The 27,257-nt window shown below is 44.7% G+C and overlaps 1 protein-coding gene across 2 annotated transcripts in view; it reads left to right on the forward strand.

Annotated features, from left to right (window-relative positions):
* Positions 1 to 27,257, forward strand: part of SH3GL3 (SH3 domain containing GRB2 like 3, endophilin A3) — a 133,226-nt gene that overhangs the window by 94,159 nt on the left and 11,810 nt on the right. For both annotated transcript variants that reach the window (XM_088472846.1, XM_088472847.1), the window contains exons 6-8: positions 8,095 to 8,253; positions 13,362 to 13,465; positions 16,443 to 16,567. In XM_088472846.1, the coding sequence (XP_088328972.1) occupies positions 8,095 to 8,253; positions 13,362 to 13,465; positions 16,443 to 16,567 (388 nt within the window). The remainder of the gene's footprint in view (positions 1 to 8,094; positions 8,254 to 13,361; positions 13,466 to 16,442; positions 16,568 to 27,257) is intronic.

A 27,257-nucleotide genomic window follows, 5' to 3' on the forward strand; every position in this document is an offset into this window, starting at 1 on the left:
CGCAGTTCACAGATATATCGTGTGTACACACTGGCCGACGGGCAGCAGATATATTGGCCAATCAATTGATCGGCCAATATATCTGTCAGTGTAGCCAGCTTTACATTGTCTTTTCTGGATGTTGCTACTGGCAAATTCAGTAGCTGCTGGATATTAGCCCAAGAAGGTTCCTAAACTGTAAGGAGCTGCTCATGGCGGCTATATGCAGATGCAGAATCTGGAGTCCTTAACACAGTGATAGGAGATACTCACTGACTTCCGTGAATTGAGCACTGTGAGCGGCCCTGTCTCCAAAGGTAAGGACAATCTACTTGCAGTTTGCTCGACAGCAGAATAAAGTTGATGAACAGCTGCTGGAGCGTGGTGTCGAAGTAGTCGCCAGCATAAGCATATGGATCCTGGTCCCCTGGACCAGTAGGGACAATATTCGATATGGGATCAGAAGTAAATGGTGATCAGGGACAGCGACGCGTTCAGTCTACTACTGTAGACTTTTTCAAGCTACATGTCCCTATTTTCTTTTCAAATATATTTAAATACTGTAGAATGGAGTTTCATCTGATTGGTCAGCAAAGTTTGTTATCCAATTAAGGTAATTACAGGCAGTAGTTCACAATCAAAATTAGTTTCCATAATCCAAGTGGAACACTCAATCTTAAAGATCACAGTTTTGCTAACACCTGTATATAATATCCATTTAAAATGTCCTCCACTAAATAAAATATTCGCAGATATACAAAAATATATGAATATAAATATATATATTATTAATACTAGTTATTTATATAGCGCACACATATTCCGCAGAGCTTCTACAGAGAATACCTTGCCAATATTTGGCTTCAGCATGCTCCTGAAATGGCCTTGACATGCCTGCATTTTAAACACAACCAGAGCCGTAGAGAGAGCCGGCCTGGGGAAAGGGGCGTGGCCTGATCGCAGGAGGCGTGTCAGCTCTCCCTTAGAAAAAAAAAGAAAAACGTTTTTGCAGTGCCACAAAGCAGCGCTGGGAAGGGGGCGCTGTGAGCCCCTCAGCCAGACGCAAATCCGTCTGCTATCAGTGTGATCGCTCCCCCCCACAGACAGAGGAGACTGCAGCCCAGCATACAACAGCGTGTGCTGGGCTGCTGACAGGTAAGAGGGAGGGAGGGCGGCATCGGACCCGGGCCCCACTAGACCCCTCGAGCAGTCCCTGGCCTGGGTAGTTAGTACCTGCTCCCCCCCTTTCTGCAACCCTAAACGCCACTCCTCGTTACCACACCTAAAAGGGTTGCAGTCTGTCAATTAAACTGCATCAGTGTCAGAAAACAACGCAGCGCATGGGCAGTGCAGCTAAGATAAGTATGCAGAACACAAAACATTTGCGAACAAATCCACACACCGTCCACCTCTGAATCAGGCCTTCAGTGAGTTGACAGTGGCGGAACTCCCGGAGACAATGGAGTCATTTGCCGCCGGGCGCCAGCCCTGAAGTGGGCACCTGGCTCCATTGTCAACCAGAGCTGCATGGAGAAGGAGCGCCGTTGATCGGCGCTCCACCTCCAGTGGCGTAACTACGGGTGCTACCAGCGGGCGTCTGGCTCCTTCTCTCCCCCCGGCGGTAGCCGGAGGACGGAGCTCACTCCTGAGCTCCGGCTTCCGGGCCCGCAGTGCACTATGGGAGTGACATCATGTTCCGAGGAGCGGGCGCAGGGGACGGACGGCAGCAGGCACTGGAGCGGGGTTTAAGGTAAATAGGAGGGGGGCACTGCAGGGGGCTTACTTCTGGGGGCATTACAGGGGGCTTACCACTGGGGGCATTTTAAGTTTAAGAAAAACATAGTGTATAGAAAACAAGAGTCCATTCCACAAACACTACTAATACAGTGCATCTGGAAAGTATTCACAGCGTTTCACTTTTTCCACATTTTGTTATGTTATAGCCTTATTCCAAAATGGAATAAGTTCATTTTTGTCCTCAAAATTCTACACGCAATACCCCATAATGACAATGTGTAAAAAGTTTTTTTGAGATTTTTGCAAATTTAATAAAAAAAAAACTCTAAGAAATCACATCACAGCCTTTGCTCAATACTTTGTTGATGCACCTTTGGCAGCAATTACAGCCTCAAGTCTTTTTGAATATGATGCCACAAGCTTGGCACACCTATCTTTGGGCAGTTTCACCCATTCCTCTTTGCAGCACCTCTCAAGCTCCATCAGGTTGGAAGGGAAGTGTCGGTGCACAGCCATTTTCAGATCTCTCCAGAGATGTTCAATCGGATTCAAGTCTGGGCTCTGGCTGGGCCACTCAAGGACATTCACAGAGTTGTCCTGAAGCCACTCCTTTGATATCTTGGCTGTGTGCTTAGGGTCGTTGTCCTGCTTGAAGGTGAACTGTCGCCCCAGTCTGAGATCAAGAGCGCTCTGGAGCAGGTTTTTATCCAGGATGTCTCTGTACATTGCTGCATTCATCTTTCCCTCTATCCTGACTAGTGTCCCAGTTCCTGCTGCTGAAAAACATCCTCACAGCATGATGCTGCCACCACCATGCTCACTGTAGGGATGGTATTGGCCTGTTGATGAGCGGTGCCTGGTTTCCTCCACACATAATGCCTGGCATTGACACCAAAGAGTTCAATCTTTGTCTCATCAGACCAGAGAATTTTGTTTCTCATGGTCTGAGAGTACTTCAGGTGCATTTTGGAAAACTCCAGGCAGGCTGCCATGTGCTTTTTATTAAGGAGTGGCTTCCATCTGGCCTGATTGGTGGATTGCTGCAGAGATGGTTGTCCTTCTGGAAGGTTCTCCTCTGTCCACAGAGGAATGCTGTAGCTCTGACAGAGTGACCATCGGGTTCTTGGTCACCTCCCTGACTAGGACCCTTCTCCCCCGATCGCTCAGTTTAGACGGCCACCAACTATAGGAAGAGTCCTGGTGGTTCTGAACTTCTTCTATGTACGGATGATGAAGGCCACTGTGCTCATTGGGACCTTCAAAGCAGCAAATATTTTTCTGTACCCTTCGAGACAATCCTGTCTCGGAGGTCTACAGACAATTCCTTGGACTTCATGCTTGGTTTCTGCTCTGACATGCACTGTCAAGTGCGGGACCTTATAAAGACAGGTGTATGCCTTTCAAAATCATGTCCAAACAACTGAATTTACCACAGGTAAACTCCAATTAAGCTGTAGTAAAATCTCAAGGATGATCAGTGGAAACAGGATGCACCTAAGCTCAATTTCGAGCTTCATGTCAAAGGCTGTGAATACTAATGTACATGTGATATCTTAGTATTGTTTTTTTTATTAACTTTGCAAAAATCTCAAAAAAAAACATTTTACACGTTGTCATTATGGGGTATTGTGTGTAGAATTTTGAGGACAAAAATTAATTTATTCCATTTTGGAATAAGGCTGTAACATAACAAAATGTGGAAAAAGTGAAGCGCTGTGAATACTTTCCGGATGCACTGTACTTGGCAAAACATCAGGACTGATAAAAACATTTCTGCTTCTTGGAAAACCAAAGTCAAACTACGGCATAGCTTTAAGATACATTTCTATGAATTACTAAAGTGAGGTCCCCTCTTATGCTTTATTGTGTTTATTTTATCTCTTACTATATAATTAACCTTTTCAGACACCTATAGGTAAGCAACTGCAGCTATGGCCATTCTCGAAGCATGTAAATCTCTGTATGTGGCTGCTAAGAGAGAGATTGGAGCATAACAGTTCAGAATTTGGAGATGTTCTAAAGAACATAAAAACTATTTACACATATCCCATTTTCGTTACCTTTAGGATGGTGGTGTATCCAAGTATTGTGAATCAGTAGAAACTGGTAGATGTCAGATTTTATAGCAACGTGATCTTTAATGAAGTAAAGCCCAGTTCAGTAAATATAAATTTTAATGACATACCTTTAAAGTGTATGGAAGTGGAGCTGCCCAACAGGTAGATTTGTGCTTGAAGAGTTCAAAATTCCTTGTCTTCAATTATAAGGAAGAGGTACAGTATATTGTCATCTTTCCTTGTCTTCAACACTCTGGGAATGCACTAAAAAGACCAGGGTCACCTTTCTCCATAGTAGGCAAGCCTGGCTCAGATCACTTTGTTGCACTCGGCTGGTCTCCAGGTCTCTCTTCACACACTAGTAATTAAAACATGCCTTGTAAAAGGATTTATTATCATTTTCTAGCACACTTGTGCCGGATATATTGACATTGTCTGGTCTATGCATGCTGTCAGTGCAATTGTCACCCATCTCTAGTCAAGGGTTGTTGTATCACTGTCCAGCCTTTTGTACCTCAGAATGTCTATGCCGAGTAATGTGTGCAACATCATATACTGTGATCAGGAGGGGATAGTGTCATGCAGTTACTGATGTAGGACTTGCAGGCATCTGCGAGTTTCTGGTTAGTCTGCTAGAAGTCTAAAGGGGCAATAATTGAAAATGTAAAACCAGGTTGGTTTTGACTTTCAAATGATTGCCCCTTTAAAAATCAGGCAGACTCGCTGGGTACTCGCTGATGACTTGCTATTAAATTTACCCCCATAAGTGTAGGAAAAGATATTTTACATTTGCCATCCATGGTCTCAATCAGGGACGTGCGATGAGGTCAATGGATGGGGAGGCACTGGCAAGTATCAGAGCCAGATTTACTCACACGTATATGAACGTGCCCCACTTGCACAAATCTCCCCCCACACACAGATTTCCCGTAACACAGATCCCCCTCACACATATCTCCCACTTGCACAGGAGATCCCCCCTGGCACAAAAGATGTCTCCCACACACACACAGTTCACCCCCTAGCAGCGGACCCTACTCACCTTTTTCTCCTTTGTGTGTTTCCTCTGTCTGCATATTTCAATTTCCTTCCCTCCTCAGTGCTGCTGCTGAGCTCCGAGTACTTCCTGGACTGGTCACCTGATCGTCAGAGGTGTCCATCAGAGCTCAAGGCACGCCCCCTCACAGTGTGGCTTGCCTCCATTAGCTCTTTCTCTGTGTTTTATTGGCTGCTTCATGGCCCAGCCCCCAGCTCCAAGCAGTGTCTGAGCTATCAGAGGTGAGGCTGAGCTTATACTGCCTCATCTCTTGTCTCTCCCAGTATTTCCAGGGAGTGCTGCAACTTCGGTGAGTTTTGCCTATAAAATTGATTAGAATAATACAAAGATGATATTTATAAAAACGTATTTATAAAAACTCTGCTGTCTGACAGGGAGGCTCTGCCTACCCTGACTGCACGTCCCTGGTCTCTATAACGTATCTATTTGATCTTCTCCACATTGTACATGTGCATATTACTACAGGTTCTTTTTTTCCTCTCTTTCTTCCAGCCATTCCTCAATACCTACGTGGAGGGTTTGTAGAAGAAAAGGTGTCTGGGTGGAAGCAGTCACATGCTGCACATTTAATTGTTGCTTTACAGTCTCTTGAGAGATAATTTATAGAACAACAACAGCTGCTACTAATTCCAAAGTGCTTGAGCATTTTCTTTTAGAGGACTTTTTTTCTGATGCCACCATAAGTCTTGAGGAAAAGAGGCATTTTTTTTGCAGAGTTTAGTAATGGTGGGAGTATCAGTTGGCTGTACATGGAGACGGGTATCTTGGGGTGAGCACAGTTAGTAATTGCTTTTCACTTTTTGAATGGTTTAGACTGGCCATAGCTGAGGTGCTAAGATGGAGCTGGGATCATTCCGTGCTTAGCTCATGCACAAATGAAGAGGGAGAGAATTGGACTTGATTATCATTATTTATACTTTGATCTTCGAAAGGTCCCGAATAGCATAGGTTCAATAATTTCTGGGTTATGGTAATACTTTTATATTCCACATGTACTGAGCTATATCCATATAGTCTGAAGACTCATCTCCTAACCATGTCATAGACAGCAAGTTCTTCATTTGCAGTGATTGTTGGTTGAGTCCATTAAAGTAAACTTCCACAAATTGCAGTTCTATGAGTGGTTATCAAACCTTGTAAATCCTGTGTGGACCAGCTCACAATTCACAAGATATTTGCCAGTCAGTCATGCTTGAAGCATCAGTCTGTGCATGCTTAGGTTTGTGCAAAATATTGCAATTCAATTGGAGTATGTCACTTTCCATTTTTGTGATAGCGCTGAACAGTGAGGTAAGTTATTGTTGGTACAGTCTCTACTTGCTTAGCTGTTTGGCAGATCTGACCAAGTTCATTTGTTTGATCACTAGGGAGGCATTCCTAGCAGAATATGCATTAGAAAGCACATTAGAGGTGATCTATTTACTATTCTGACCTCACTACGCATTGGCGCGAGTGTCTATGCCAGATAGCCTATCACAGTTCCCCACTTCTGGTACAGATAGTGACACTCCTAGAACTGTTGAAATGATCTATTTACATGGCGAATGCACTTCTATTTGAGCCAGTGCAGGATATTCAAGAGATGGCAAAAAAAACAAACTTCAACATATAATAAGATCTAGCTTCTCATGTTCATGTAGACTCTGGATATGCCGTCGCTGCGTACATATATCGCATAGTGTGCACCCAGCTTACCAGACACTAATACACAATGGAGCCTTGACCTTTGCACTAAATTGCTACATGTTAAGCTGGCCATACACGCTACAATTATCGGGACGATCCGCCCGATATCCGCGGATCGCCCCGATAATTGTAGCGTGTGTGCGGCTGACCAAGGGTTAAATATTGCTCGGTTGGGCATGCCGGATTGTCCAGCATGCCCGTCTGATGTGTTATTTAGGGGGTAACCTGTCGGCCGCATCGGGTAGTGTATGCCCAACCGCGGCCGACAGACCGACATTTCATGTGTTCCTTCCCATGGAAGGAACAGAGAAATGTCTCCTCCCCCGGGGACGGAGCGTAGATGTCGGGCAAATACACTGTGAGAAGTCTCACAGTGTATGCCGCGGACATCTGCGGCTGGCATGTTGCCAGATAAAATGTCTGTCGGTCTGACAGGCATTTTATCTGGCCATGTATGCACAGATTTAGGCTTAAGCTGGGCATCCACTATACAATTTTCTGTCAGATATCTGTCCAATCTGGCAGGTTGGAATGAAAACCTGGTAATGTATGGGAGCAAATGACAGTCGATCATATGGTTTTAAACACTGAAAAAAAGGACAAAAACATTTGTTCAAATTGGTTACATTTGTGTGTTTTAACCAGTTTGTCTGAAGAACCATTTTTGGCTATTTTCCAGTGTTTGTGAGCAAATGGACGATTGTCATTTGCTCCCATACATTACCAGGTTTTCATTCCAACCAGCCAGATTGGACAGATATCTGACAGAAAATTGTATAGTGGATTCCCAGCATAAGATAAGTAAGGCAGAAACTGACAAATACAGCTAGAGAACATTCAGCAGCCTAAACTAGCAGAACGCAAATACAGAAACAGTGATTGTCAGAGAAATACATTTCCTTACAAAGAGGCATAACAGTGTATTATTATAGTATTAGTATGTCATATTATTATTACTATTGCTATTATGAAGAAGAAGCAAAATTAATACAGAACAGACTCAATGTACTGCTCCTGTTTCCAGGTGTTTTAAACTTCAGTCATTGAAAAGGGAACTTCAACTATTTACACCTCTATCTCTAACACAAATATGACTTTATTCTGTACTTTGGGGGTCTGTGGATCATTCTTTTAAAATCAACACTGCTTGTAAATTGGATATTTTAAACCTCATGGGTAGTGGGCGGGATAAATATGATTGACATAGCCTCTGTACATTGTTATGTAACATGGCGGCTCTATATAAATTAACAACAACAAATGAATAGTATTATGCGTCATTTACTTGTGTTGCTCTTCATCTGATATTGGCCTCTGACAGACATACAACTGAGGCCTATCTCTTATAGAGTAATGACATGACTAAAGTGTGATAGGTTTGCCACCAAGCATTAATTCCAACCCTCCATTCTGTGTAAATGGTAGTTGGGACTCGGGAGGGGTTACATACAAGCGGCTCCTCTAAGCACTGTGCAACCGGCGTTTCACCACAGCATTTGTACATATAATAATAAATATAAAATCATTGTACTCCCTCCTCTTAGTTACATTCCTAATAAACTATTTTTCGATTTGCAGTATCATTTGAAAAAGTTGGAAGGCCGTCGCTTAGATTATGACTATAAAAAGAAGCGACAAGGGAAAATCTCAGATGAAGAGATCCAGCAGGCTGTGGAGAAATTTCAAGAATCTAAGGAACTGGCTGAGAGGAGTATGTTTAATTTCCTAGAAAACGATGTAAGTACAGTATGGCATGTGCTGTGGTCATCTCTTGTTCATTCTTAACTTTCACACAGTGCTTTATATGTGTTTCCTGTTTTGTATAGTGACATAATAAAGATAGTAAGGAAAATATATTGTTCTCGTTAAAGTAGCAATTAGCTGTCTTGCTTCTCTTAGCTATATACAGACATTCCTCACTTAACGACTGAGTTCCGTTCCTACGACTCAGTTGTTAAACGAATCGTTCGTTAAGCGAGGACATATAGTGGTCGGGAAGCAGCAGGACCCAGGCTGAGGGTGACACATGCCTGTGTGTGCCCCACCTCCGACGAGAGCGCGCCGAATCCCGTCCATCCTTTCCCTCATGGCAGTCAATGTCTCCTGTGTGTCCCGCGCCACAGCCATGGCCCCCTCTCGGACAGAGTTGTCTTTTATTTTTTTATCAGTGCAAGCAACAGTCAGCTGGTTGTAATTCCGAACGGTCGCTAAACAGGTAGGTCGTTAAGTGAGGAATGTCTGTACTTGCTTCAAAGATCCTGAGATACAGTAGGAGAGATATGAAGTAGTGAGGTGACAGCCAGAGGCGTCCCCCCCATGATGGCACCCGGTGCGGATAGGAAACCACACACCAGTAAAAAAGGGGCATGGCCTCCCTGGTAGGGCATGGCCTCGTGGATAGGGGATGTGGCATCGCGGCCCAAACACCCACTTTATTGTGCCCCGGGGACCAGTCTGTGTGCAGTGCCGGCTCCCTCACTGTATTAGTAGCCGAGTGCTGCGTGTAATGCTACAGTGCAGCACCCGGCTCCTGTCACTGAGGAGGAAACGGCACTTTGGTGTCACCTCTCAGCAGGAGACCCCTTGGTGCGGCCCGCACCCCCCTTGTGATGCCACTAGTGACAGCTCTTGTGGGTGGTGTGAGAATAATAACTTATGTGTTAACAATTGTGCACTCATGTTAAGAACACAATACATAATTCATGTTCCTGTGTAACAAGTTATTACTTAGGGATAAATGGTGATACAAGAAATCCTACTATAAAATATGACTCGTATAATAAGCTTCTGCTAGTCCTATATAAGGAACCTGTCAGACTCTGCCAATAACAGCATTTCCCCAAACCTCAACACACTTATACCCCTTCTACACTAATGTCCCGTGGCTGACCCCTAATTTGGAACACAGTTCCAAACCGGGTCAGAACTGAGACGTACCAGTGCGGAGTGGTGTGTCTAATGTGTGTGGGTTTATGCAGCTGATGAAATATGAAAAAACTACAGTCAAATACAACACAGCCCCATCTAACTACTATTTAATTCAGACTATGGGACCTATTCATCATTTCTAAAAATTCTCTGGAGGTTATTAGGTTTAGAACTCGCATGTTCTACCTAATTACCAGAGGAATTAATCATTCCTCCTCTCCATAACTATCTATTCCGAAAAGCTGTCATATTTGCGATGACAGCTGTTCGGGAAATATAGTTTTCCCTCTCTACTCTAAGTTACCGCAGCTGTAATCAGTGCTGTACATGCGCCGTTACATTCTTAAACCCAGCGCATGCGCAGCACTACCTACAGCTGCGATAATTCTGCCTCTCCCTCCGCTCACCTCCCTGTCCCCCACTTATCTGGCCGCTGCAGCCGCCTCCGGCTCCGTCTGCTGCTCTGACACTGTGTTCTCCCGGCAGAACACAGTAAAGTAATAATAAAAAGAAAAAACGTTTTTTTTTTACTTTACTGTGTTCTGCTGGGAGAACACAGTGTCAGAGCAGCAGACGGAGCCGGAGGCGGGACCAGGGAGCGACAGAGCGAGCCGAGGACCTGCCCACGCTGACAGCAGGTAAGTGTAACCCACTGTACACCATCTGAGAGTGGCTTATAGCAACACCATAAAATTCCGAAAATACATAATTTGCGGAATTTGGTGAATACAATAATTTCTACATCCCCATACTAATGTTTGGGGAGTGTGGAAATTAACACAGGCGGACTTAACCAGGAGATATCAGTGACATCTCCTGTGTTAAGTGTGTTCATGAATACTAAAAAAAACAGTAATTAAGAAAAAATGTCCTTAAAACCATTATTTTAGTGTTGATGAATAGGTTCCTATTTTAGTTATCTCTATATAATACAGATAACATTGTAGTGACCTTTGTACAATATACACAGCATTGTAATGAGCAATATACAAAAACAAAGAGCAAGTTTATAAACAAGATACAATACAGAGAACATTGTAGTGGTTTCTGTACAATAGAGAGAGCTTTCTTGAGAGCACACAAAGCACACTTGTACTATTTAATGCCAACCCAGTTCTGGAGACTGCCAGTAAAGGCAGAATCCCAAATCTCTAGTTGGTTTACAGTGCAGGTCCCCAATTTCCTGGCACTGTTACAGACCTGGAAAATATGTGGTGGGTTTACTATACAGGCCTTATATCTGTGGTGGTTTAGCTGTACAGACCACAGATCTATAGCTGACCAAATGTAGACTATTTCAACCCTCTCATATCTCTGGTGATTCTACAACTCACACCAGCCTAAATTTCTGGTGTCTATATAACACAACGCACAGCAAGTCTCTGGTGAGTTTAGTATACAACCCCCAGATCTATAGCAGCTTTATAATATAGACTACAACACTAGTCTCTGGTGCTATTATACCACTTGTGTTCATAATAAAATAAATAAAAACAGCTGGACGGGATCCTCCATCTGCCTTTCCATCAGGTGCTGCCATGACCTGTGCAGACCACATCAAGACAGTAGAAATTGCACCATCTGGACTAGGATTATACTGAGGTCACTATTAGGTCCCTCTCAGCTCAGCATCCTTAATCATGGGCTTCATGTTCCATTCCTATTCAATAAGCACTGGATTGTGCATCGGGGGAACATTGAGGGCGTCGGGGAAACATTGACTCACATACTGGAAGCTGCTCAGATTAGGATGTGTAGTAATAGAACTACGTTGCAGCTGGGGTCGTCATGAGCTGGGCAGTACCAGAGTATCAGGGGTATCAGAGTATGTTCATTTTAATTGCATCCAATGAATATTGGAAAGTTCCTTCTGCTTTTATTGGGAACGTTTGTTGGACATGTTAAGGATAAAATGAATTGAAGCATGGGATTTATTTACAATCATATTTGTTATTATAATGACTCCCTCTGGCCCTGATTCTTCTCCTGTTGGCAGATGGTCAGTAGTGTGACTAAGCACGTTGTGTGTTAAGCAGAATGCAAATGGTCAGCGCTGATCTCAGAAAGTTGTTCTGGCTTTTCCTGAACATTTCTGTGTCATGTCTATTCCCCTCTATCTCTCCAGCATGTATTTACTATCTCCACCCTTAGTATTTGGGTCTCACCCAGCATGCGACCTATTGACCTTCAGCAACCTCAGTTTCTTAGGCCCTTCTCTGCACTGAAGATGTGTGGAAGGATAGGATGGTGCTGAGTAAATGTAAAGGGGTAAATACCTGTAATTGGGGAATATTATAGAGATATATTTCTCATCCGTCCTTTGAAAGTCTAAATACTACATTTATAAAGAAAACTCACTATTTATACTGTGATCTTTAAATATTAACATATAGCATCTACTTGTATGCTAATGCTTGTCATTCCTTGTTAATAATTGGATTTTGTATATTTTATATGCTCCTATCAGTTAGACAACAGGCAGATATTGCAGGTGATGGCTATTTATTGATCGGACGCTCTGGCTTTTCATAAATACTGTACTAGGAGAAGAGAGGAAGCTCAGGAGAGACTGTAGACATGGCAGGTCCTTGTCTGACAGCAAAGTATGGATGAAGTCACTGCTCTCGTGTCCAGAGATAATGCTACAAAGATGATGTTTTGTGCCTGTAAAAAGGTTAATAACAGGGAGGTTTAGGTGGAGGCTTTAGCAGTAAGCATTCACGGTGGTACCACCTTTACTGTGGGAGGGGGTTACTGTGGCTCTGGGGCCCAGGTGTGATACCTATCACTAGTGTGAGCCATTGTCTACACTACAGCCACTCATATCTCAGAGTGCAGTGATGCCCCAACAGAAGAACAGAGCTAAGGACACAGGGTCTGCAAATCACTGCCTCCCCTCCCTCCCAGGAAATGTGTTGTTATGGGAATGGCTCACTGGTCCTCCTTCATTCCAACCTTTGTGTAATAAAATCATAATTATCACAAGACAAAAGGGACCTGACTTGTTCAGACAGCAGATTTACATAGCAGCTGTGTCATGCATCCACTCCCTGTGTCTGTCTTCCTCTGCTTGCATAGTAATGAGCTAATTAGATGAAACATTCACGAACACTCTTGTCTGCGTCCATTAGAAGGAGCTCATTAGGGTGCTTACATACTGTATTTCCATCACAGCCCAACAATTGTGTTCTAAATCAGAGCTCCAGCTGGAATTAAAATCAGAAATTAGATTCATTTTAAACTGTAACGTGATCTCACTATATCTTAACCAAAATGTATTGTATTTATTGCATGGGTAAGTGATACAGGAATACCAAGTACTGTAGATATACGCAGATCACATTAGGTAGCAGTGCACATATAATGGCCACTCCTCCTACATTGTGTTTACCAGTGAAAATGATGCTATGAAATGCTGCCCTCTCATGGACACTTATTGAACTACTTTTAATATTCTGTAAAAGGAGATTTTTTTTAATTTTTTTTTTGTGAACAAAGTTTGTCACAAACACACACTCACTCACACACACACACTCACGTTGCTGTTGTTTTTTTTGTCTTTGGTGGTGATTGTGATATAGGGCATATAATAATAATTAGAGTTTCAATCTTTTAATGAAAGCAATGAGAGTCCCCATCTGCGGATCTGTATGCTGTAGAGCAGTGGTTCTCAAACTCGGTCCTTAGGACCCCACACAGGTCACGTTTTCCAGGTCACCCAGCAGGTGCACAGGTGTATTCATTAATCACTGACACATTTTAAAAGATCCACAGGTGGAGCTAATTATTTCACTTGTTATTCTGTGAGGAGACATGGAAAACATGCACTATTTGGGGTCCTGAGGACCGAGTTTGAGAACCTGTGCTGTAGAGCATCGGCTCTTACTATTGTGTCATTGATCTTCCTTTCCTTACAGATAGAACAAGTGAGCCAGCTGAATGTATTGGTAGACGCTGCTCTAGACTATCACAGGCTGACGGCTCAGGTCCTGGAAGATCTCCACAGGAGATTACACAACAGGTGAGAAGACCTTCCATTCTCAGGGCCTAATTCAATGGTGGACGCAGTGGTGGTGTCGGACGCAAGCGACCGGTACATGCAGGTGGCACATGCATCCGAGTCACACTGCGCAAGTGCCCAAAGGTTACTGCACAACGACGCAGATTGGAATTGCACGCAGATAGATGCACTTTTGGTGGGCGTTTCTGGATGGTAACGGGGTGGCTAGACAGTCGCGGGCATGTCGTGGTTAGTGACTGCATCTAAATACGCAGATGGAGATTCTGCGCCTCCAAGGGCTTGTACAACTTCGATGGTGGGCATGTCAGTATAAATACCATCGGCTGTGTCATTAGCATTAAGGCGTAGTTGCAGCTGCGGCAAGAGATGCAGTCATGGCTATAACTGTGTCCACCTCTGACTCAAACCCGTCATGTTTGCAATTATAAACATTTAGGAGAATCTCACATTTATTTACACCTCAATCTTTAGCCAGTGTCTGACTGGGGCAAGAAGAGCCCACCGGGTGAATGCAGTGGTAGGAGTCCATGAATAGGGGGTGTGGTCAGCCACCAGAGGGGGTGTGGCTAAGTCTGCAGTAAGAGCAGAGAGTGCATTACTTTGGGACACCATAGATTTCAATCATGTTATGGGTAATATAGGATTTGTGTTATTTAGTTGCATCTATAGATGTAAGAAGTGTAACAGCACAACACTGCTAGTAACAATTGAGTTATAAATAGTAAGTAATACAGTATGCAGTGCTTTTGCTACTATGAAAAAAGCTGCTGGTACACAACTAAAGTTACAGGTTGATACAATAATTGCAGTAACTTCCATACTTTGGGCAAATCTTCAGGCGATTATTTTATTCACATCATAAATAATGTCACCGATTTCTCCTGGTTTCTGCAGCTAGTTATAATAGACAAGAACTCTACAAAAAAGATGCTGATTCTGCGTAGTGTTGAACACCATCCGGAAAAGTTAGATTCTGGGTTAAGTACCCGGAGCTATGGGTTAACCGTTCGCGGGAAGCAGTGATAACCCCCGAAAGCTCTACTTATCGCAGACTTCCCTTTGCACCTCAGGAGGGGGCGAACAGAAATAAATGAATGAATACTTTATAGTCATTAACAACACAAGTGATGTCAATGAAAAACCATGCAGCACTATAGCACATAATAAGACGAGCAGCAGTTACATTACAAATAAAAATAATAAAAAACATCATAATACAAATAAAGCAGGAATATTACGACCATTTAGCATACGCACAGCACAAGGGAAAAAGCTGTTGTGCAACCGTTTTGTGCATGAACGCACAGTTCTAAAGCGCCTATTACTGTGTAGATGGTAACCTCTCCAAAACATGGTTTGGGTGGCTGGGATCTACTAAGATGGATTTAGATTTCTACAGGAGCCTCTTATCGTAGATCTCCTGGGTGCATGGCAGCACAACACCAATTATTCTACCAGCCGTCCTAACCACCTGATCTAGCGCCTTACGTTCCACCACAGTACAGTTCCCATACCATACCACAATCTCGTAGGTAAGAACACTTTCCACAATGCTGCGATAATAGTTTAACAGGTTCCCTCTACTGACTCAAACGTCTTAATAAAAAAAGGCATTGATGTATCTTCTTGGCCAAGGAGGCAGAGATCAGAGACCAAGTTAAAGTATCTGAGATAAAAAAAACAATAATTTAAAGGATGCCACTATCTCAATAGTTTAAACTATCCAGGCAGACAGGAGCCTTTGGCAAAACATTCCGCTTCCTAAAGTCATCATCTCTTTGGTTTTCAAAGTGTTTAAGAGTAATCAGCTCTCCTTACTCCATTCATTCTAGCAACCTCTGTTCTGTATGCGTGTTCATCCCCTTTGCTTATTAAGCCAACAATGGCAGTATCATCTGCAAACTTGACAATCTTAATGGACTATGAAGTTGACTCGCAATTGTGTGTGAACAACGAATACAGTGCCGGGCTTAGAACACATCCCTGCGGGACTCCAACGTTCAGCACTACCTCCTTCGAGATATTTCTCCCCTGCTTAACCACCTGGGGTCTATCAGATAAAAAGCTTAGCAGCCACATACAGGTCAAATTATTCAAATCCTGTGCAAATAGGTTAGCAATCAATTAACTGAGGGCCTGATTCAGCAAGGATCGCAATTGCAAAGCTGCACGCAGGCATATACTGTAGTGTGTAGTGCATGCAGGCAGCTTTACAATTGTGATCCTTGCTATTATGCAAATGTAGTTAGAGGTGTATGACAAGCCCGCTGCATTTGTGATCCCAGCACTGCGATGGAGGTTATAAGGCACAATGATCACTATGGCTACATTTTCTGAAAAGTATCAGTGTTTTTTCATCAACAAGCAGATTTTACTATAACTGCTTTGGGGATCGTTTACATGTGGATGTAAGTCAGTTCTATAACACGCCTCTCAGATGTAGCAGTACACGCCCACTTTACCGCTGCACTCATAGGTGTCGCTTTCACAATCGCCCTGAAATGCTTTTTCAAAAAGTAGGCAAGTATGATTTGAGTAAGCCAACGGGAGGAAGTTCCAAAATAAGAAACCTTTATATATGTAACTGTTGTGGAACTACAGGTCCCAACATGTCCATTGTGACTGTAGAGCTGCAGGTTGATTATCTGTAATCTTGATTTTTAAGGAAATGTGGTAAAGGATCCAGAACGAGGATTGATGAGAGAAGATTACTGACTCCTGCATCTTTTTCATACTTGCAAAATCACACAGCTGTTCAAATTAAAGCACCACAATGCATTTGCATTAGCCATTCATTGTAATGGCAGATAAGAAGAACAGTATGGAGGAAATGATCCCCTAAGCAGTACACATTTTCTAGACTCCAGAAACAAAAGACTTTTGATACAGTGCAGAATTATAAGAGGTTTATTGCAGTGAAGAATACAGTTAGTCTTGGTCCTGTGACTCGTTATCTGTAATTGCCCTCTGTTTTTAGAATGAATTCAGCGTCCAGTCGCCCTAAACGAGAGCACCATGCAAGATCGATAATGTCAACGCTGGAGTCAACTGAAAAGCTGCACCGTAATGGGATCTTGTGCACTTCATCCATAACATTATCAGGTATAGGTGACCTTCTGCACTGTACACAACACATTATACATCCTTCGCTTTGTTTTCAAAAGGATATTCTACTGTCACATGAGTTATTGTAAGCAACATCAGGACAGGTCTTTTTCTAGGTGATTTAAAATGTTGTACCAGGGGTGCAGAGAGGGTTTGCAGTTACAGATTACATGGACCTCTGTGGGGGCCCAGGAGTGTAGTAGAGGTGACACACCCATGCAACGACGTGATCATTCACCCTGATGCGCGCATCCCCACAAATGGGCACTTGCTAAATGAGGACCATAGGTAACATGCTACAGTCTTGGCTGCCCTGATTTGTACCCATGTTTCAGGTAGGGATGGACATTGGAACCCAATGTTTTTGTTCTGATGGTAGTGTTTTACCATTCGATAGTGGCATTTCGATGTTTGCCACCATCAAATGGTAATTATTCAAAGGTGTTCCTATGGTTGCTTGTTTTTTTTATGCCTCCCCTGGCTCCTTCCTGGCTGCTGTGTCTGCATCAGAGCATCTTCATGGGTTCATTGGAGGCTGTCTCTCATTCTCTGTCTGCCTCAGATGTGACCCTGCTCAGTCCCTCACTAGGCTGCTACTAGGCAACAGGGCACATTGCTAGCTCTGATTTGCTCTCTGAGACAGTGAGAGGCAATCAGAGCGCCGCCCTTGCCCCTGCAGTAGCAGTCAGTCACACAGCACAGACACATACGTGTGACTGACTGCTCCAGTTAAGAAAGAGCACAGCAGTCACACTTTCACATAGATAGTTCCTGATCCCTAACATTTTGTAGTACATGGACTGCAGTATCCCCAGCAGAGCCATCATTGAAGCACTGCAAGTGCATACACACTACACAGTCAGTAACTGTTCTGGGCCTTGCCCCCAATCCCGGTCCCATTCCCGTTCCCTGCAAGCCGTGCTGAAGGGGTTTTTGCGCATATCATGTAAATAGTTTTTTCCATCTAAACCTTTTGATGGGATGGTTAGTTACCATCACGTCAAAAGTTTAGATGGTGGAAGCCCAGCCATCATTTGGTCTGAGGTATTATTCGAGAAAAGCAAGTAGCCAGTGGTGAAAACACAGGGGGTGGGCTCATAGGTGGGTGGGGCGGAATCCCTACCCCTCTTCTGGTGAGAGCAGTGTAGGGAGCCTGGGAGGCTAGAGCGGCTTCACCCGGTCCCTGCCCATATTTACAAGTTTTCGATTAGTTCCCATGTCCATTTTGTCATTAGAAGAGCTGGATTAATTACTGATAGTTTTGTTACATTGGTAAAATAAGCAGTATGATTGTTCAATCTGTGTCTTGTCTGCACACTGCATATTACATGTAACTATTCAGAAGCAGGTACCCTCTGGGTCTCTAGCTATTGTGAGCCCAGCATGGACTGACAGCCTGTATTTTTATACAGAAGAAGGTATATTTATCTTTAAAGCAAGTAGGCACTAGATTGCACACTCTGGGCCTGATTCAGAGCCGGACGCTATTTGCGCTCGCTCGTTCAGAAAAAAGGGGTGGCTATTCAAATGAACTGTTCGCTCTTTGCGGTCTGTTCACGCCTCTAGGTCTGAACGAGCGAACCAAACATGCGGTCGTTTTTTTTAAAACTACGCCCCCTGGCCGCTCGCATCCTACGTCATGTCCGCTATTTATTAGATTAATCGAGTACATCGACCAGCGTATGAACTGCTCGCTATTCTTGTGGTTGGTTTTTCCTACCTCAATCTTGCGAGCAGTTCTGACTATGAAATAACCCAGTGACGTGGTCAATGACGCTCCTGTATTAATTATGCACACCCTTAAAACGCCCGTTTTGACCTTTAAGCACGCCTGCGTTCGGATCTCCACTCCCCGTTTTCAAGCACCTTCCCCTGTTACCACCCACATACGCCTCCTCATGTCACTCAAAATAGCAGGCATTCGCTATTTAGCGAACAAACGATTTTCGGCCGCACTGACTGGTACGCGCATGCGTATTACGATCCGTACGCACGCGCAGTTGGGAAAACATCGCTCGGAACGAACGAGCGGCCGCTTACGAGCGGCTCTGAATCAGGCCCTCTATAAGTAACTTCCCATTTTATACATTTTGTAGACAAACTCCATCTAGAATCACAATGGAATGTAAAGTACCACATACTCATGGATTCTGTATGACAGCGCCACCTAGCTGGCACTAGTGCTAGTATTCACGTATCATGTGCCCAACACATTTTTGCTCTTATAGTGGTTTCAAGCCAGGACAGCTTCAGGGGTACCAGAAGATCCCATTACATACATCCACAAGTCAGCTAAAACATTGGTAACATCAAAGAACATCGGACCCATACGCACAGTTGTGGTTGAGCTTGACCTAGCTTACAAACTGCGAAAATTCCTGTCACCATCTAGACCTCTGGCTGCGTATGTTGTTTCCGGGTGCTTATTTATGCACACCCTTGCAACAGCGTTCAAACGCATTGGCACGCCTGCGTTCCTTCGACCACCCCCCTCTCCATCCCCAAACAGCACTTCCTGTCAATCATTTCTCCATGGCTCTGCGTATCTGCTGCGTTTGCTTTCACGATCACATCGGTCGGTACACAAACATCAACTGGGTGCATGCGTCTGCAGACTTGCGATCCAAGCTGAATGAGGCCCATAGTTCCGTCCTACTCACTGAATACAGTTATCAGTTGTTCTTTTCTGCACGTAAACTACAATCTGGGCACAGTCCTGTATTTATTTCCATGAACAAAGAGAGAGATACAGTGAGGTGTATAACATTGTCCATGTGTCAGACAATGTTCTCAGTTTATTCTATAAACCAAGGATTCCCAAACTGTCTTGAATCACGGCACCTTCGAGTTTCAGTATGTTTCCTCCACCCCTAGGCCATGAGTTTCCTGTTGAGATAATCAGTCAAAATTATTTAAAGAATAAAATTGTTCTTACCTGTTATCCTTAGGCTCAGTTATGTGGTGGTGCATCGCCAAGGCCACAAAGATGCCAATTTAAATCATTTCATTTAATTTGGGGTCAGACTACCCACCCATGGCACCCCAGCAAGTGCGTTGCAGCACCCAGTTTGGGAACAACTGTGTATAATCCCTGGATTATTGTTATTATGTAATTTTATGGTTTCACAAACATATGTTCAATTTATTGATCTATTTATGCAGTTTACTATTTAATATTTTATTGAAAATTACACTTACAAATGTGTCCTGGTACACTGCAGCTCAAGGTGCCAGCGATTCGGCCGCACCTCTTATTGGCATAAATAAAACAATTGGAGTGACAAAACTACTTTACTAGATTCCACTGATCAGTTATATGTGCGCCATTTGTACATCTGTGTGCGCCATTTGTACGTCTGTGTGCGCCATTTGTACGTCTGTGTGTAAAGTGCTGCCATACAGCAGCTGCAGCCTTTTCTCAGTTCTGCTTCATCTGCGTCTTTGTAAATGTGTAAAACTAATACCTGTGTGGTTAGTCACAGCCCATCCTCTCTAGTACATTTTGAGGGCTCTTTCACTCCATCTGAGATGCGTCTAAAACTCTAAAGAAGCCCAGCAGGTCGGGGGCCACATTCAGCCCAGAGACTCCTGCACCTCCTGCTTCTCAAGCTGGAATCAGTATAAAGCGCAGTCCCTGCAGCTCATAATATACTGAGACCCCGCCCAGCATGTTGACGTTGCAATGGGAGGAGGTGGCTAGGTGGCACCGGCGATGCTCTGCTGCCCCTGGAGTGAAGTCATTGTCATTCCCTTCGAGGCCACTCCCCTTTATTTTAGGCCAGTCCCCCTTTTCGGACGCGGGCACGTCTCCGGCGCGCAGAGATAGTTAGAGTGCGCACCGGGTGTCACCAGACCCGGTAACGCCTCTGCACTGAGGTGTGCGTATCCTAGTGTGGTGGGTGCACACCGATCTGACACTACTATATCTGAATTGCGATACCGTCTAAACTTCATTTGATTAATTACGTATAGAGAATTACATTCTTCAAACTCTCCTCCCAAGAAGAGCATACAGGATATATGTCATGTATACGTCACAGCCGCTGACACTGTAACGTAGCATTTCACATGCAGATACACCCGCAGATGCACACAGCACATAGGCATGCTGCATATCATTTTAATCAGCAAAAGCTGTATTAATAAAACGCATTTGAAGGTAAAAAGTCGCACTAAAAGAAGCTCGGTGCTACCAAGTCACACTGCTCTCACGCATTATTTGTAACGCAAGTTGTAGCGCACGTATGATAGATGTACGTATATATGTGGACACAACTGTGTCTATGCAAGTTATCAATTTTAGAGCTTCACAATTAATTGTGACTGACCAAAAAGGACATCGGGTATATGGCCTGATTCAGAGTTGTAAGCTAATTGTATCGCGCAGCAGCGATGCTATATTATGTTAATACCTAAGGAGGTATCTTGTGTAAATGGACGCCTTCTGCTGGCTTCTGTGATCCGCTGCTGCCCTCGAGGATACAGCATCAGATCAACTGTATGAACATCGGCCATCTGAGTATCCCTCAGGGTGTATTTCACGCTGCCAAGGCCAGTGAAGCTGTGTCCAAGGACCCAGCCACTGGTCTTGGCACGCCCAGATAACGGCACCAACATGCCCCAATTCGCTGGCTATTGCTGCCCCTTCCCCACCCCCAAACGGGCTTAGGGTACACTGCAACCATCGTAGCAGACAATGATCGGCACATGTGCAGTACAGGTCTAGCGCAGACGCCAATTGGCCACCATCGGCTTTGTGTACAACTCCGAATCAGGCCCATAATTTTAAAATACAGTTATTCTCTGCTGTGTGTCTATGTCTGTTCTCTTGTAGTTTTTCTCTTCCCTATACGGGAGATTAAAACCTTCAACAGAGATACAGATGTATCCACATACATCTATCCTCAATGGGATACAAGTCGCACCACACATAACGCGGGAGCTTCGTGTGCCTTGGTAGCACCGAGCATCATTTGTGCAACTTTTTATTTTCAAATGTATCTTATTCACACAGTGCGGGTGTATCTGCATGCAAAATACTATGTTACAGTGTCAGCGGCTGTAACACTGTAACATAGCATTTCGCATGCAGATACAACCGCAGACACGCAGAGAACATAGACATGCTGCATTCCATTTTAATCAGCAGAAGCTGCTTGTGCTAGCTATTCGCATTACTGTGAATAAGACGCATTTGAAGGTAGAAAAGTCGCATGAAAGACGCTACAGAGTCACACCACGGCATGGCATGATTAGAAAGGCTGTTTAACGTGCAAGGAGGCTAGATGTATGAGTCCACATCTGTACATTGGAGAAGTTGCCCATAGCAACTAATCAGCTATTAACTGTCATTTTATACACTGGGCTAGATAAATGATAGAAGCTGATTGGTTGCTATGTGTAACTTATCCACTTCAGTGGCGCATGCAGGGGGGATTTCTGAGTACCCAGAGACCCCACCTGAAGGGCCAAGTTTTTTTGTTTTTTAGATGGATACCACTTGCGTCCAGCGGCGGTTTGGCCAGTTCCCGCTGGGCCAGTCCCCTTGGTGGCCGCCCAGCCCACCCATCAATAACTGACCCCCTCCCCCATCCCGCTGCCGCGATCGGAGCTCTCTGATCGGGCAGCTGCACAGCGCAGCAGCTTAATGACAGCGGCCGCCTGGCCCGGCTTTCATTAATCCCCCGGGCCTCCGCTCCCATGTCCTGCTGCCGCAATCAGCAGCACAGCTTATGTGCAAGTTCAGAAGCTTAGTGACATTAAAAAAAAAAAAGGCAGACGGGAGAGCTGCTCCGCATGCCCGGCCGCAGCAGCTCTTCCCATAAGCATTTGTGGGGCCGTCAGTCAACACTGACGGCCCTGCCTCCAGCCCCTCCGCTGCCCGCCTCCTACACAGGCGCACAGGAAGCAGACGCAGCACAGTGCTGCGAGCTGCCAAACAAGAGGAGGCGGTGGCGGCTGGCAAATATAACTGTGCTGCGTCACCAGGCTGGCTTCAATGGAAAAATAAATAATATTTATTATTATAAATAATAAAGTAAATAGTCTATTCTAATCTGTATTATTTTAATATGAGAACCTCATCTCCTCCCAGTCCTCAAACCCCCGGCATCTCTTTGTCACTTTCAACTCCCTGCTATGCCCTTCCCCTCCTCGCCTCCCGTCCTCACTCTCTGTCCTTGACTTTGCCACCTACTTTACATCTAAAATTGACACCATACGTGAGGACATCATATCCCATCAGACCCTCGGCACTCCTCCCCCTCCTTGCCCTGACCACCCCTCCCCTTCTGTCTCACCAACTGTGACATCCTTCTCCCCTGCTTCTGGAGAGGAAGTCATGGCCCTCATCCGGTCCTCCCCTCCTTCCACCTCCCCTCTTGACCCTATCCCTTCCCATCTACTCTCCTACCTGTCTCCTTCTGCCTGTTCCCATCTGGCTCACCTCCTTAATCTCTCCCTATCATCTGGCACTGTCCCTTCTGCATTCAAACATGCCCTTGTCTCTCCCATTCTTAAAAAACCTACCCTTGATCCCAACATACTTTCCAACTATCGACCCATCTCTCTTCTCCCATTTGCTTCCAAACTCCTTGAGCGTATTGTCTACAGTCGCCTTACCACCTTTCTTTCCTCCCACTCCCTCCTTGACTCATTTCAATCTGGCTTCCATTCTCTCCACTCCACTGAAACTGCCCTCACGAAAGTCAGCAATGACCTCCTTGCTGCCAAATCCAAGGGCCACTACTCTCTGCTCATTCTCCTTGACCTTCCTGCTGCATTTGACACTGTAGACCATCCTCTCCTCCTGCAAATCCTTTACTCTCTCGGTTTACTTGGCACTGCCCTCTCCTGGCTTTCCTCCTACCTCTCTGATTGTTCCTTCTCTGTGTCCTCTCATGACTCCTCCTCCCCCCCACTTCCACTAACAGTAGGAGTTCCCCAAGGTTCTGTTCTTGGACCTCTCCTTTTCTCCCTATATACATCCTCTTTAGGTGAACTCATTAACTCATTTCACCTCCATTATCATCTCTATGCTGATGACACTCAAAATTACCTTTCCACCCCTGAGCTCTCCCCCTCGTTCCTTACCCGTATCTCTGCTGTCTCTTCATGGATGTCCCAGCGCTTTCTTAAACTTAACATGTCTAAGACTGAGCTGATCATCTTCCCACCCTCTTCCACTACATCACTTCCCACAATTTAATTATCTATTGATGGCACAACTATCTCCTCTAGCCCCAAAGTGCGCTGTCTTAGAGTTATCCTAGACTCCTCCCTCTCCTTTAAACCACACATTCAGCACCTCTCGCATTCCTGCCATTTTCCACCTAAAAAATATCTACAGGATTAGACCTTTCCTCACCCAGGATGCCACTAAAACCCTCATCCACTTACTGGTGTCACAATTGGTGTCTGCGAGTTACCTGTCTCAGGTGGTGATTGGGTTTCAACGGAGGCCGGCATGACTGGAACCACAGATGATGTAGATAGCTCTATTTACAAGACTTGTGTTGCAGTGAAAACTGCCTTTGATGATAAATGACAGGAACTGGAGGGACCGGACTGGGACCGGCAGGAAGACTTGTTGAATTGAACTGATGAACTAAGAACTTGACTCTGGACTGGAACAACGTGAATAGAACTGAAGAGCTTGGAACTTGACTCTGGACTGGAATAATGACAATGGCTGAAGGGAAGTCAGGTAATGCTGAGACGAGGGCTAAACAGGGTAATCTGGAATTTCTATGACAAAGGCTGGAACTCAGGTGCAGGCTGGATTGGATAATTGGGAATAACAGGTTTCAGGAAGGAATGGGTAGGTTTGGGAATTTTAGGTTCAGGGAGGGAGTAGGTAGGTAAAAGGGGCAGGAGTTGATCCACAGCAGGAAAGCAAGGCAGGGTGACACGATGCAGGTTTACAGAGTGCCAGGGACCAACCAGGAGTAGGACTAGCAGCAGAGCACAGGCCAGGTATTGCTGTATCAGGACGTCTGGATGCCAGGTATTACTGTAGCAGGTTTTTGGGATGCACCAGGGGTTGCTGTCAGCAGGCTTACTGGATTGCCAGTTTTAGCTGTAGCAGGTTTTCTGGAGGCACCGGAGGTTGCTACCAGCAGGTTTACTGAATTGCCAGGTATAGCTGTAACAGGTTTTCTGGATTGCACCAGGGGTTGCTGTAGCAGGATTCAGGGATACACTTGAATGCAGAAACAGCATGAACCATACACCACGGGAAGACGAGATGTTCAGGGCCAGAATGCTATCGGGAGGATATATATACCATGGGTCTGGCAGCAATTGGTGGATACGGACAGGTGGTTTGGTAGTAGCATTCTGAGTGGTGGAAGGCACAACATACAGAGGGAGTATTCATCTCTGCAGCTCTGAGAATCAGAACCACACCTGCGATTCCAATCAGGGCTAGGAGTGCTCACAGACAGAGGAGAGGCCAGGTGCAATAATCACTGTGACAGGAATGCATAGAGAAGTCAGAGCAGATCCCCCAGGAGAACTACACACACAGATCCATGGGGAAGCTGACAGGGGTAAGTCTCAAGGCAAAAAGGTGACAACTAGACAGGGTCGTGACAACTGGTCATCTCCAGATTGGACTACTGTAACCTACAATCTGTTCTCAATGCTGCTGCTCGGCTCATCTTCCTCTCCAGACGTTCTACATCTGCTTCCCCTCTCCTTCAAGCCCTACACTGGCTCCCCTTCCCCTTCAGATGCCAATTCAAGGTTCTTACACTTGCCTACAAAGCCCTCACCATATCCTCTCCTGCATACATTTCTGACCTTCTCTCCCTTCACAGTCCCACTCGTCCACTTCGCTCAACAAATGCATGCCGCCTCTCTTGTCAACTGATTACTTCCTCCCACTCCCGCATCCAAGATTTTGCCCAGGCTGCTCCCTACCTTTGGAATGCTCTCCCTCTCCCCATCAGACTCTCCACCTCTCTACAAATCTTCAAACGGGCTCTCAAGACCCACCACTTCATCAAGGCCTTCCAGCTGTCATCCTAACCCACCTCATGCTCTTTCCTCCCTATTTTCCCCTTCTGTGTCACGTCTGTCTGTCTGCCCCTCCCCTTTAGAATGTAAGTTCTCACGAGCAGGGACCTCTTCCCTCATGTGCTTCTCTTTACATTTTCTTCTACTCTTTACTCCCCATAAGAGCACCTAACACGTGACTGCCAACTCCCGGCAGCTTGTGTGAGTGCTTTAATCACTATTGCAGCAATATATATAAATCATGTTCTTGTCCTGCACTGTAATGTACTGTAAGTTACTTGTTTCTTGTTCACCTATTAGTTCTATGTACTATGTAAGGCGCTGCGGAACACTTGTGGCGCCATATAAATAAAGGATAATAATAATATATAACTATCATATATATCATATATATACTGTGTGTCTGTGTGTGTGTGTATATATATATATATATATGTATATATATATATATATATATATTTGATACACATACACACAAAATCCTCTATCACATATCTGGAAACCCCCCTTCACAAATCCTGTATTTTTTTAGCTACACTTTATCTCTCTCGAAGGTTTGATACATCTCCCCCTATATGTTTAGCTAAACTTGTCCTTCATTACCATCTGCTGGACTACGTACTGTACTTTAAATCAATATTAACAGTTCTTTATCCTCTTGTTTTTGGAATATCTGTCACCAGTGATGCTAATACTGATCTGATTTACTATGGAATTTTTACTGCCTGGCGTTCCTCCTACTGCTGTATCAATCCCATAACACTCCCCTCTCTTGCTGTCTCTGGAAGGCCCCACCAGGCCCAGGCTTCTTGAGTCAACACCTAAGTAAACTTTATGCATGAACCTGGCATTATCTATAAGAATGTATGGGTACACCCATAAGGCATGGTGAATCTAGCAGATTGCTAGTTAAGACCTCCAGGTTTTAATGCATTAAGCGCATGTATCCAGAATGTTTCTCTTTAAAGTAACTTTTTCTAAAAGATGACCCCGTGAATTTGACCAGCAGTTTCCTCTGGCACTGGCCATCTTACATCTGTAACACAATTGTTGACTGATTTGAAAAATCCGGCCCCAGACGTAGCCCTAAGTGAGGTCCTTATAACAGATCTGTTTATAATAGGCCTAATGGTTGCCTATTGCTTTGCACTAAAGCTGGGCATATACGTCCAGATAAAATGGCTGTCAGACCGACAGACATTTTATCTGGCAGCCTGCCAACCGCAGATGTCCGCGGCATACACTGTGAGATTTCTCCCAGTGTATCAGTCCGACATCTGCGCTCCGCCCCCGGGGGAGGAGACATTTCCCTGTTCCTTCCATGGGAAGGAACACAGAAAATGTCTGTCGGCCGCAGCTGGGCATACACTGCCCGATGCAGCCGACATTGTACTCTTAAATATCACATCGGTCAGGCATGCTGGACAATCCGGCATGCCCGACCGAGCTATATTGAACCCTGGGTCGCCCGCACACATGCTACAATTATTGGGGCGATCCGCGGATATCGGGCGGATCGCCCCAATAATTGTAGTGTGTATGGACAGCATAACAAATGCACACTTACAAGACCAACTGTTTTTTCCTCATATCTTTTTACTAATCATTCAATTTTTAATGACTCCATTTCATTTCCACATTTTTAAATTCTTATTTTTATGTAGCCCCG

This window comes from Taudactylus pleione, unplaced genomic scaffold, assembly GCF_031769625.1.
Source record: "Taudactylus pleione unplaced genomic scaffold, aTauple2 ptg000129l, whole genome shotgun sequence".
NCBI classification, from domain to species: domain Eukaryota; kingdom Metazoa; phylum Chordata; class Amphibia; order Anura; family Myobatrachidae; genus Taudactylus; species Taudactylus pleione.